Raw genomic sequence first — 12,016 nt, forward strand, 5'->3', positions numbered from 1 at the left:
TGGAATCAGCCACCACAATATTTCCGCCCGCGCCTGTATTCGGATCGTTGTCCATGTTAACCGTTGTGCAATTCGACACAACAACGGAAAATGAAATACCGCTTAAGCGACGATGTATAGACGCGAGAGCGAGAATGCAAGACACGAAAAGTCAAGAACCGCGGCTGCAGCTGCGCAGAGAATGAGAGATTCGACGCTTAAAGTACCGGAATTTGTCTATAAATATTCCAGCCGCACTCTCACTGAATTTGCACTTTAAACTGTTTTTCAACGTTCACCCAAATGTATTTGTTGGTAGTTAAACTACCCAACAACAAAATATTGTATAAATAATAAGTGTTTTAACGGAACGCGATTAAGCAATGGTTTTATATCACGTCGGGGTCACCAATGTTTGAGATGCCAAGCTTTTTTGGCACCTATGTGTTTCAAAAATGAAAAGAGATTTCGGCTTAAACTTTATAATTCGTATTTAATCTTGGTGGCTTAGCGGAAGCCGATTGCTTGCTATTGCCAGATAAACCTTATGCGAGATCGATATGCAACCAATGCGCAGAGGGGTTAGCATAGAACTAAACTATAGACGACGGCGTTAGATCAAAGTGATTTCCGAAGTGGCGGCAGCAGATCGAAGTAGTTGCCGAAGTGGCGGCGGCAGAGAGGCCCTTCAGCGGGAGAGCGCAGCAGCTCTGCAGAACGTCAACGTTTTACAACATAGGCGGCTCTCTCTGCTCATACAATAATAATGTTAAAGTTACGGTTATTCTTCAGCGGCTGGCCCGAACAAGTGCAAAATCTGAACCAGATCGTATAATTATTGTAGCCAGAATCAAGAAAACAATTTCATTCTTTCTCGCTCTGTCTCTCTCTAACACACAGGTTTCATGGTCGGTTTTGTCAATTGCAAAATATGAGTTCAAGGATCTCAGAACCTATAAGAGCCAGAGCAACCAAATTTGGTATCCACACTCCTGTGATATCGGACCTTGACCGTTTTGTGTCCAAATTTCGCCACACCCCCTTCCGCCCTTCCAAAGAACGAAAATCTGTTGCATCCACAATATTGCACATTCGAGAAAACTAAAAACGCAGAATCATAGATAACGACCATATCTATCAGATTGCTGAATCTGGACCAGATCAGATAATTATACCCGATACTCAAAATGAGTATTGGGGTATATTAGAATTGTGGTAAAAGTGGATGTGTGTAACGTCCAGAAGGAATCGTTTCCGACCCCATAAAGTATATATATTCTTGATCAGCATCAATAGCCGAGTCGATTGAGCCCTGTCTGTCTGTCCGTCTGTCCGTCCGTCCGGACGGAGTCTGGATCCAGACTTCTGCAATATGTCACTGCTACAAAAATATTTCAAAACTTCGCCCCGCCCACTTCCGCCTCCACAAAGGACGAAAATCTGTGGCATCCACATTTTTAAAGATACGATAAAACCAAAAACGCAGAATCGTAGAGGATGACTATATGTTCTAGAGTGTAAAATCTGAACCAGATCGTATAATTATTATAGCCAGAATCAAGAAAACAATTTCATTCTTTCTCGCTTTGTCTCTCTCTAACACACAGGTTTCATGGTCGGCTTTGCCAATTGCAAAATATGAGTTCAAGGATCTCAGAACCTATAAGAGCCAGAGCAACCAAATTTGGTATCCACACTCCTGTGATATCGGACCTTGACCGTTTCGTGTCCAAATTTCGCCACACCCCCTTCTGCCCCCGCAAAGGACGAAAATCTGGGGCATCCACAAATCTCAGAGACTATTAAGGCTAGAGTAACCAAATTTGGTATCCGCACTTCTGTTAGATCTCACTATAAAACGTATATCTCAGAATTTCGCCCCACCCCCTTCCCTAAAAACGCAGAATCATAGATAATGACCATATCTATCATATTGCTGAATCTGGATCAGATCGGATCATTTTTGTAGCCAAAAGGAACAAATCAATTTGCAGTGGCTACGCAGCCTCCGACGTCACGCTCAGACTGATTTTCTGTCTCTCTCGCACGCACTCTTTGTCGTGTCGTTCAATATTAGCGGCGTCTGCCGGAGAGAGCCATACTGACTTAGAATCGGGTATAACTGTAGAGTTGCGGTGTCCGCAGCAACTCACAACGTTCCACCTCGTTTCTGTTTGTATCGTTCAAGAGTTTTTGTTGAACACTTACTTTGCGAAAGCCAAAGTATATATTTATATTGAATTTTCTTTTGTTTTCCTGGTATCGTAGTATGATTGTGTTGTGTACCTAGCTAGTATATTTCCCAAGCCAATAAAAACAGCAACTTTACTGACCAAAGCTGCTTTGCATTTTTTAAGATTCGTGTGGGTTTGGAATGCATGGACGCAGCATGAAATGTTATTCCTTTGATAATTTCCCTTTGTATTTTCTGGTTGAATGGGAATGCGAATGTGATTTTGCTATGGAAGTTTTGTGGCCTGGCGGTGGGAGAAAAATACCTAAGGCACTTATAAACACGTGCAAATAAAGCTAAGCAACAGCTGGACCTAAAACCAGAGAGCACAGGTGGGAAAAAAGCTCTCTCTCTCACGCTCTCTGTCTATGCAACTCTCTGAGAAGTCCTCAAGCTTAGCTCTCCGCAAAAGCACTGCTTAAACGAAACTGCAGCTGATTTGCAGCCACGGTTATTAGTTTTTTTATATCTAGATAGATATCAGTGAAAATTGACTATAGCTATAGAACAAAATATGGAGAACGCCATCAACAAAAAAAAACTTTTTGCCTTTGAAATGTGTTTCTATAGATTACACATTCGAGTACACATCAGAACTTTACGTTTGTTGGCAGAGAGCCAGAGAGAGCGTACGAGAGCTTGCAATTAATAAGAGCTTACTGCAGATTATCATTAGGAGGGTAATTTTCCCTTTTCTGTGCACTGAGGCCTAACCGAGAATGATAGCTATGGGCTACTAATTAGACTTTTGATGGCTTTTGTATTTGTCCACCCAATGGCACACTTAGCACATGCACACATATTCGGAGGCTGGGATGGTACGTGAACAGCTTTAGACTTAACCTAATGTGGGGTCCGCAAATTACACATTGCCGCGCTACCACCTCCTATCACCGGAAGCGAGAACATAACCTTTTGCATAATTTAGTCATTGAGTGAGAGAAAGAACTTTGAGGCACTGCCATATGGATAATGGCAGCCACAGCCGCAGCCGCAGGCGCTGTCGCCTTAAGTATGAGCAATTTGGCAAAAGAGCGGGGCAACAACAACAACAGCGTGTGTGGCATTCAATTCCAAGAACACGGCTACCGAAAAAATGAATTTGAGCAAGTGGAACGCGCTAAACTTTTTTAATGCCGGGATGAACATATTTTTGAAGCCTTAAGCGCAGCTTAAGAAAGGGGTGACAAGAAAAGGGCACAGCCTCTTAATGGGTTCGTAATCCCCTTAATGCTGCACAAGGAATGCGCCAAATGCGTTTTCGCGGCTCCAACGGAAGGGGGGTATCCCAAGGATAACAGAAGTAACAACACCTTGAGCTCCACCTCGTAACTTTTGGGGCAGCTCTTGAGGCGCCGTACCGCGCCCAGCTGGCCTCTCCACTAACTTTGAGCTTGGGCGCCGCGAGGGCTGCATTTCATTACATAACCACCGAAAAAAAAACAAATTGCATGTCTGTGTGTGCCTGAGTGTGTGTTTAAGGTATAGTACACTCGCATGGATGTGGTAGTGGTAGTGGGAGTATGAGTGAAAAGAAAAGAAAAGTAATTCGAGCACAAATGCAATCGATAAATTCTTGTGCTCTCGGGCGGGGGGGAAGGGAACGGAGCCCAGCCTCGACGGAGACTAATGTACGGGAAAAATGGCCAGCACCTTTGGAATAATTCGTGTTAATTAGGAACTGTCAAAGGCATAAGCACACAATTGGCAGAATGTTTCATTTAGCTTAATTATTCGAAGGCTTTCAGCATTAGCATAATACAAATGTAATAACAAATGTCTGTAAACATGGAATATGTATGTATTTTTGTCTTGCCCCTTACATGCCACATGCTGGTATCCTTAGGGGATATTTTCCCGAGGAAGATTTGGGAAGAGCGAGATAGTTTGTTAGCCCACCCAAACCCACATGTTGCATGACATGCATGCATTCGACAGCTTTGTATATAACAAATCATTTCGGAAATCGCACAAAATCGCACACAAATCATATAGAGCCGATATATGATGTCGTAAAATCAAGCACATCCTCTCCGATTCCATCATTGCATGATTATCGCGGACCCATCTTGTTTGTGGGATCTGAAAGGTGTGCTTTGGTGAATCCTCTAACTGTTGGATGTTACTCCCACTGTAAAGAAAGTTCCACAGCTAAAGTTTTAGCACACTTGCAGAGGAAAGTATGGAGAAAAAGAGCATTTTATTTGTGAATATTCTGTACTGAAGTGAATTTTCGACAAAAATCTATCTGGAAAGTATGCTAAACCTAGTTTTTATAGCTGTGGATAAGCCACTACTGTCTGTTCGAAATGTTTATATCCAATGATATTTAAGGAAACGCATTAAAAGTTTGCTCCCATCTTTCCCTCATCGCAGGGTGCCACAAAGCTGACCAAAGACGATATAGAGAAGGTGTTCTCGCTCTACGATCGCGTAAGTAAACGTTGAAATCTGTCAAGAAGTCAACAGAAACGTCAATCAACTAAAAATCTTGCAGGACAACAGCGGCACCATTGAAAATGAGGAGCTCAAGGGCTTCCTCAAGGATCTTTTGGAGCTGGTCAAGAAGGTAAGTTTCAGTCAGGGCCATCGTAGGCTGGTCTTATCAACGTTTCGCTATTGTGAAATACAGGACGACTACGATGCCCAGGATCTGGCCGCCTTTGGGGAGACCATCATGCGGGGCGTGGGCCATGACAAGCACGGCAAGATCTCCCGCAAAGAGCTGACCATGATCCTCCTGACACTGGCCAAAATATCGCCCGACGACGAGGAGTAAAGGGATTTTTAGCCGATTCCATATTTGTCACCCATTTTTGGTAAGCCCCAAAATCTAGGCACCGAAGGCCACGAGGCAATTGATTACTTTAAACCTGCTGAAAAATTAGCAGAAGATAAACGATTTTGGTAAAGATGGAGGATCTCCACAGCAAATGAAATGGAGATGCTACCCAAAACAAAAAGCAAACAAACAAAAAAACAAAAACTATTGGTAAAACTATATATAACATAAATGTTTCAAGCTTAAATAAATGTTTATCGTATGTTAAGCTATTGAGAGTATATATGTATGTATTTCCTCCCGAAACTGAAATACCAAAGATATATTTACTTCAAGCCGAAAATTTATCCAAGCAACTCTGAATCGAGACACTTATTTTAAAGTAAAACAAAAGAATTAAACCAAATTCAGTACAGTACATCGATTTTATATTATATTATATTATATATTTACGTATATTTTCTAAATGTATTTGCCTATATATAGATATATACACATATATATTTTATTTTGTTTAATTACAAAACGGTAACTTAAAATAAATGTAGCTAAACTTAAGAACACAACAGAATCAGTCGTGATTTATTTGAGATTGTATTTACATATAAATATATAAATGTGTGTGGCTAGAACTAGTAGATAATTGTTGTTAATAATTGTGGATTGTGGATATATTTATGCAACACAGAACTATACTTTTTGGTGTGCTAATCGTACATTTTGCCAAGCCACGATCTGATTGTATTCCGTGTAAATGTAAAACGAAAGTAGCCTGCACTCATTCTTTGGTAGAGTTCTCCACCACAAACATCAATCAATCAATCAATCAAGAGGCACTTGGAACCGCCCGAGGCTTGTTCCAACACCAACTGACACGACACCATCGTGCACGAGCCTGGATCGTTCTGTTCTGGCTATTGCAACATCAGTCACAGTTGGAACGCATCTGGCACTCGTCCTTGTTGTCTGTGCAAGTGCTGCGAAAGGGTTTTCCACCCGAGGGCACACACAATAGGAGTTTCTTGTTTATTATACCCGATACTCAAAATGAGTATTGGGGTATATTAGATTTGTGGTAAAAGTGGATGTGTGTAACGTCCAGAAGGAATCGTTTCCGACCCCATAAAGTATATATATTCTTGATCAGCATGAATAGCCGAGTCGATTGAGCCCTGTCTGTCTGTCCGTCCGTCCGTCTGTCCGTCTGTCCGTCCCCTTCAGCGCCTAGTGCTCAAAGACTATAAGAGCTAGAGCAACGATGTTTTGGATCCAGACTTCTGTGATATGTCACTGCAACAAAAATATTTCAAAACTTCGCCCCGCCCACTTCCGCCCCCACAAAGGACGAAAATCTGTGGCATCCACAATTTTAATGATATTAGAAAACCAAAAACGTAGAGTTGTAGAGAATGACCATATCTTTAAGACTGCGGAATCTGAATTGTATCGTATTATTATTATAGCCAGCATCAAGAAAACAATTTCATTTTTTCTCGCCCTGGCTCTCTCTAACACACACGTAGCATAGGCGGCTTTGCTTAGAGTAAAACATTAGCGCCTAGATCTCAGAGACTACAAAAGCTAGAGCAACCAAATTTGGTATCCACACTCCTAATATATCGGACCGAGACGAGTGTGGAGATAATGTTTTTTATCCCCAATCGGCCGACTAATTGTTTCGAATTAAATAAAACTCGGCGCAGAAATAAAATTACGATATGTTCTTTAATGCGTGACATCCAAATTGCAAGTGTGGCTTGCCTGCCCTTTACATTGCGGCTCCGATCGCAAAGCGCAGCTTCGCTCGGCCGACGTCGGTAGGCAGACGCAAAGCGGAGATAACGAAGAGCGAGCTGGCAGAGAGCGTTTAGCAGGGCAAGCAAGCGCAGAGCTTTAACAAACAAATGAGTGACATAGACATAAGTAACAAACAAAATAAGCGGCTGAGGGCCAAGAATTAGGTGCTATTTGGCAAGCAGCTAATCGGCTGGGTTCTGCTCCGAACATTCACCCCCCGTTGGAAGGCAAATGCTTTCAACAGATCCATCCTGAAGGGGCAGAACCGCTATTTTTCCAACGTCCCTCTTGAAAAGGCCCTTTTGAGTGCGGATGACGGCTACTCTGATGGTTCCATCTTTTCCTGGGATGACGCTCTCAATGCGGCCAAGCGGCCACCTTAATGGTGGCAGCGTTTCCTCCTTGATCATAACGAGCGCTCCTAGCTTGATGTTTGGAGACGATGACCGCCACTATTTCCGATCATGAAGAATCGAAAGATACGCCGTGCTCCATTTTCTCCAAAACGCCTGCTTCATTTGACACAGCCGCTGCCATCGACTAAGTAGGTTGACCCGGAGATGCGCCACATCTGGCTCGTCGAATGCAGCTTTCGGGGCTCCATTGAGAAAGTGGTTTGGCGTGAGCACATCTAGATCATCGGGACTTTCTGTAATTGCATAAAGCGGACGGGAATTTAACAAAGCAGAGATTTCACAAGCCAAGGTCTGAATTTCATCAAGAGTAAAAATGTAGGTCCCGACGATGCGATGAAAATGATATTTAGCTGCTTTAACAGCCGCCTCCCACAAACCCTCAAAATGAGGTGAGCGAGGGGGGATGAATTTCCAGTCGATTCCACTAGAAACGCAGAGATGTGACACAGCCGACGTATGAGGATCGCTGAGGAACATTTGCCGAAGCTCCAAAAGCTCATTTTTTGCTCCTACAAAATTTGTAGCGTTGTCTGACCAGATGATTCGAGGTTTGGGACGTAGACTTATAAAACGACTTAATGCTGCCAGAAAGGATTCTGTAGATAGATCCCGAACGACTTCCAAATGAGTTGCTTTGGTGCTAAAGCATACGAAGACAGCGATGTAACATTTGATAGGAGGCCTGCTTCTGACTTCCGACTTGTGATAAAAGGGTCCGCAAAAATCAACGCCCGTTGTGTGGAATGCTGGATTAGTCCTTACGCGATCCGCAGGCAAGTTTCCCATGATATGTTCCCTCAGCACTGGCTTCAAACGAAAGCATCTTACACATTTGCGAATGATTCCCGCAACATATTTGCGTCCACCAATAGGCCAGAATTTTTGCCGAAGCAGTCCGAGCAATCCTTGAGCTCCTGCGTGGAGAAACCTTTCGTGAAAGAAGATAATAATAGAGACAGTGACAGGATGTCCCTTAGGAAGCAGGATCGGGTGCTTCGCGTCGTAGTCCAATTCGGCATTTTGGAGGCGGCCTCCAACACGCAGCAATCCAAAGCTATCCAGAAATGGATTCAGTGAGGCCATCGTGCTTTTTGGGGGTAGGGCCTGTTTGCTGGCGAGGGCCCTTATCTCTTCCGAAAATTGTTGCTGCTGTATTGCCCTTATGAGCAAATGCGTACCATTTTTGATGTCGATTACGGTAAGTTGACCCTTCGACCGCGCTATGCCTTTGTCCTTGAGAATGTAAAATCGATATATGTAAGCAAAGACGCGCTGCATGGATCCGAATGAGTTTTGAAATTTGCAATCGTACGATACATCCCTTTCGTTTGAAACAGCCAATGCTGCATGACGACGTTCTGGTACATCGGTCGGCAATTGCAAGCCTGCAGGCCACTCTGAGCTCTCAAGACGCAAGAATGGTGGTCCAGAGATCCAAAGGCTGCTATCCATTAATTCAGCGGGCGTGGATCCACGTGATATGATGTCGGCAGGATTCAACTTTGTGGGCACGTGATGCCAAGTCATTCCAGCGGTGAGCTCCTGAATCCGCTGAACTCGATTAGAAACAAATATATTTAAATTCAATGGTGATTCTCGAATCCAGGCAAGGGCTATGGACGAATCCGACCAGCAATGTATTTGGCATGGAGCTGATAATCCCTTAACTATGGTGGACACTAGTTCGGCTAATACGAGGGCAGCGGACAGCTCAAGCTTGGGGATAGTCATACTTTTCAAGGGCGCGACTCTGGATTTAAAACATAAGAGATGACTTTGCACAATGCCAAGAGCTTCCGAACGCATGTATACACAGGCGCCATATGCTGCTTGGCTCGCATCACAAAACGCGTGCATTTCTAATCTGGCTTGCTGCCGAAGCACGTAACGTGGAAACTTAAAGTTTTTAACCATCGACAACTGCGAAGTCAGCTCAATCCAAGTCGTATGTAGATCCTGGGGCAGGCTTTCGTCCCAATTCAACTTTAGGCTTTCGTTCCATAGCGACTGCATAAATATTTTAGCTTTTGTGATGATGGGAGAGATGAGCCCTAGAGGATCGTAGAACCTAGCTAGTGTAGACAGGACCGAACGCTTCGATATTGGGCCTGCAGCGGTTCCGACGTGAGCGAAGCTAAACAGAAGATTGTCCGTGGTGGGATCCCAAACTAGACCAAGCGCCTTGGTTACTTCAGTCCCGTCATGAAAGGTAAGGAACTTTTCGCGATCCGCCTCCGATACGCCTTCCAAAGCAGCGGGTTCATTGGAACACCATTTACGTATGGGAAAACATCCTTTCGAAAGTAGCTCCTTTACCTGCTGACGAATCTTGATGACAGAATCCATGCTGTCCCCTCCAGATATGAGATCATCGACATAGAAATCTCTTCGAACAACATCAGCGCCAAGCGGAAAACGTAACTCTTCATCATTTGCCAATTGATGCATAGCACGAATTGCTAAGAAAGCGGCAGGTTTGGTTCCGTAAGTAACAGTCTCCAACTTGAACACCTGAATCTCCTCCTTCGGGTCATTGCGCCATAGGATGCACTGCACGTGCGAATCGGGGTGGGAAACGCGTACACAGCGGTACATTTTGCAGATATCGCCACACAAGGCGACTTTAAAAAAGCGGAAACGAAGCAGAGCTATCAGAATTTTAGGTTGGATGGTGGGTCCAGCCATTAGCGCATCATTCAGTGATACTCCAGACGCTGTTTTGGCAGATCCATCGAACACTACGCGTAATTTGGTGGTTGTACTATCCTGCTTGTGGACGCAATGGTGAGGCAAGAAGTACTGCGGGAGGTCTGACTGCAGCGAAGCTGGCGACATGTGTCCTAAATCACGATACTCCTGGAGAAACTCCATATATTTTGCCTTAAGCTGTGCATTTTTTGCTAGCTTCCTCTCCAAATTGAGAAATCTACGTAGCGCCTGCTGATACGATTCTCCTAATTCCTCTAGACTGAATTTGGTTGGCAAACGCACGGAGTAAGCTCCGGACTCTAGGCGAATGCAGTTTGTGACGAAATGCTGTTCGCAATGAACATCTTCCTCCGAAATTGATGAGGGCGAATAATCTCCATCGACTTCCCAAAACCGCCTTACAATATCGCACAAATTAGTCTCGCAAGCGGAGATGACAGAGGGATCTTCAACGGCTGCTAGCGCCGCACGGGCTTTCTCAGAGTTTTTAATACTTCCTGACACTATCCAGCCAAGTTTCGTCTTCTGCAATGTTGGCAATTGGTCTGACAGTCGAATCTGTCCAACGCACATTAATTCGAAAAACAAACCAGCACCTATCAACAGATCGACACGCTGGGGCCTGGCGAAATTAGGATCAGCCAGTTTTAGATTATTTGGCATTGGCCAATCCTTTGCGTCTAGGCCGAAGTTAGGCTGCATTCCTGTGATTGAGGCAGTGATAATTGCAGAGAGGAAACCGCGATAGCTTTCGTCTTGAGATTGCAGGACGATGTCCACAGCCTTGCTGGATGGTAGAATTGACTCTCCAATACCGGCGATTTTAACGTGAGACGGGTGAGGATCTAACTGCAGCTGATTGGCGAGTCTCGATGTTATAAAGTTAACCTGAGAAGCGGAATCTAAAATGGCACGACATGGAATAAGCGATCCAAAACGGCCCCTGACATATACGATTGCAGTAGCTAGCAGCACGTTTTGGCTAGGCAGAGATTTTTGACTCGAGGGGGAGGGCTAATATATTTGCTTGCTACTAGGGCACTTGCAGGATCATGCTGGGTCGATTCCGTGCTCGGCGACGGCAACTCAGCGTCAGCGCCCGACTGCATGTGGAGCAGTGTGTGATGCTTGGCTTGGCAATTTCTACATGCCCCTGACTTGCAGCGTTGCAATGAATGGCCTTTGTTGAGGCAGTTTAGACATAAATGGCGCTTCTTCACCTCCTTGTATCGAGAAAAAACAGGGAGATCTATAAATGCCTGGCATCGGGATATGTAGTGATCGGAGGATTTGCAATACTTGCATGTTGAGCTATTATGATCGTTAATGGAGGTGATTAGGGTGCTAGGTTTACTTTCTCCCACCTGCTGGCTAGGAATTGTTACCATAGCCGATCCCAAATTTTCCAGCATCCGACATCTTGCTTCCAAGAATGAGGCCATGCTTGACCACTGAGGCAATCCTGACGTCGGCAAGTTCTCTTCCCATTTCTCCTTGGTCTTGTGGTCCAATTTCGTGCCTATGATGAAGATCAGCAACCCATCGGAAATCTCCTGCGGGGTCGCCAAGGTCTGAAGTGCACGCAAGTGCGAATTGATTTTATCGCTGAGCGCGCGCAAGCCGATAGCAGAGCCCTTCTCCACCCCTTGCAACCCGAAAATAGCCTTGACGTGTGCCTGAAAATGTAACAGTTTATTATCGAATCGCAACATTAGTAAATTCAACGCCTTGTCGTAATTCTCCTCAGAAAGTTCCAAGGAACGAATCGTATCCAGCGCAGCATCATCTAGACATCCACGAAGATATTGGAATTTTTCGATGATTGGTATACGATGATCTTTGTGCACCATTGTCGAAAACATCGCGTGGAATTCTGGCCAATCCATGTAGCTCCCACCGAATCGCGGAAGCTGCAACTCGGGCATTCGAGAACGGCCTATACTATTATAGGCGAACAACGACGAATTCCCCTCGAGAGTATGCCGAGCCGTTGAATTGGCAACATTTACCGTGCGAGCAGCCATCAACTCCCGCGACAGCCTGGACCTAACCTTGACATAAACATTCGAAAAGTCCAGCCGGGCATCATGGGCTAACTGC

The 12,016-nt window shown here is 44.6% G+C and overlaps 1 protein-coding gene across 2 annotated transcripts in view; it reads left to right on the forward strand.

Annotated features, from left to right (window-relative positions):
- The window catches only part of LOC108160841 (calbindin-32), a 62,122-nt gene extending 56,725 nt beyond the window's left edge, over positions 1 to 5,397 (forward strand). The window contains exons 9-11 of one of the 2 annotated variants that reach the window (XM_017295096.2): positions 4,589 to 4,645; positions 4,710 to 4,781; positions 4,845 to 5,395. In XM_017295096.2, the coding sequence (XP_017150585.2) occupies positions 4,589 to 4,645; positions 4,710 to 4,781; positions 4,845 to 4,991 (276 nt within the window). In that variant the 3' untranslated portion in view covers positions 4,992 to 5,395. Of the gene's footprint in view, positions 1 to 4,588; positions 4,646 to 4,709; positions 4,782 to 4,844 lie in introns of both variants that reach the window. The other variant, XM_033396270.1, reaches the window with a different exon arrangement.
- Positions 5,398 to 12,016: the final 6,619 nt, after the last annotated feature.

This window comes from Drosophila miranda (genome assembly GCF_003369915.1).
Source record: "Drosophila miranda strain MSH22 chromosome Y unlocalized genomic scaffold, D.miranda_PacBio2.1 Contig_Y1_pilon, whole genome shotgun sequence".
Classification (NCBI taxonomy): domain Eukaryota; kingdom Metazoa; phylum Arthropoda; class Insecta; order Diptera; family Drosophilidae; genus Drosophila; species Drosophila miranda.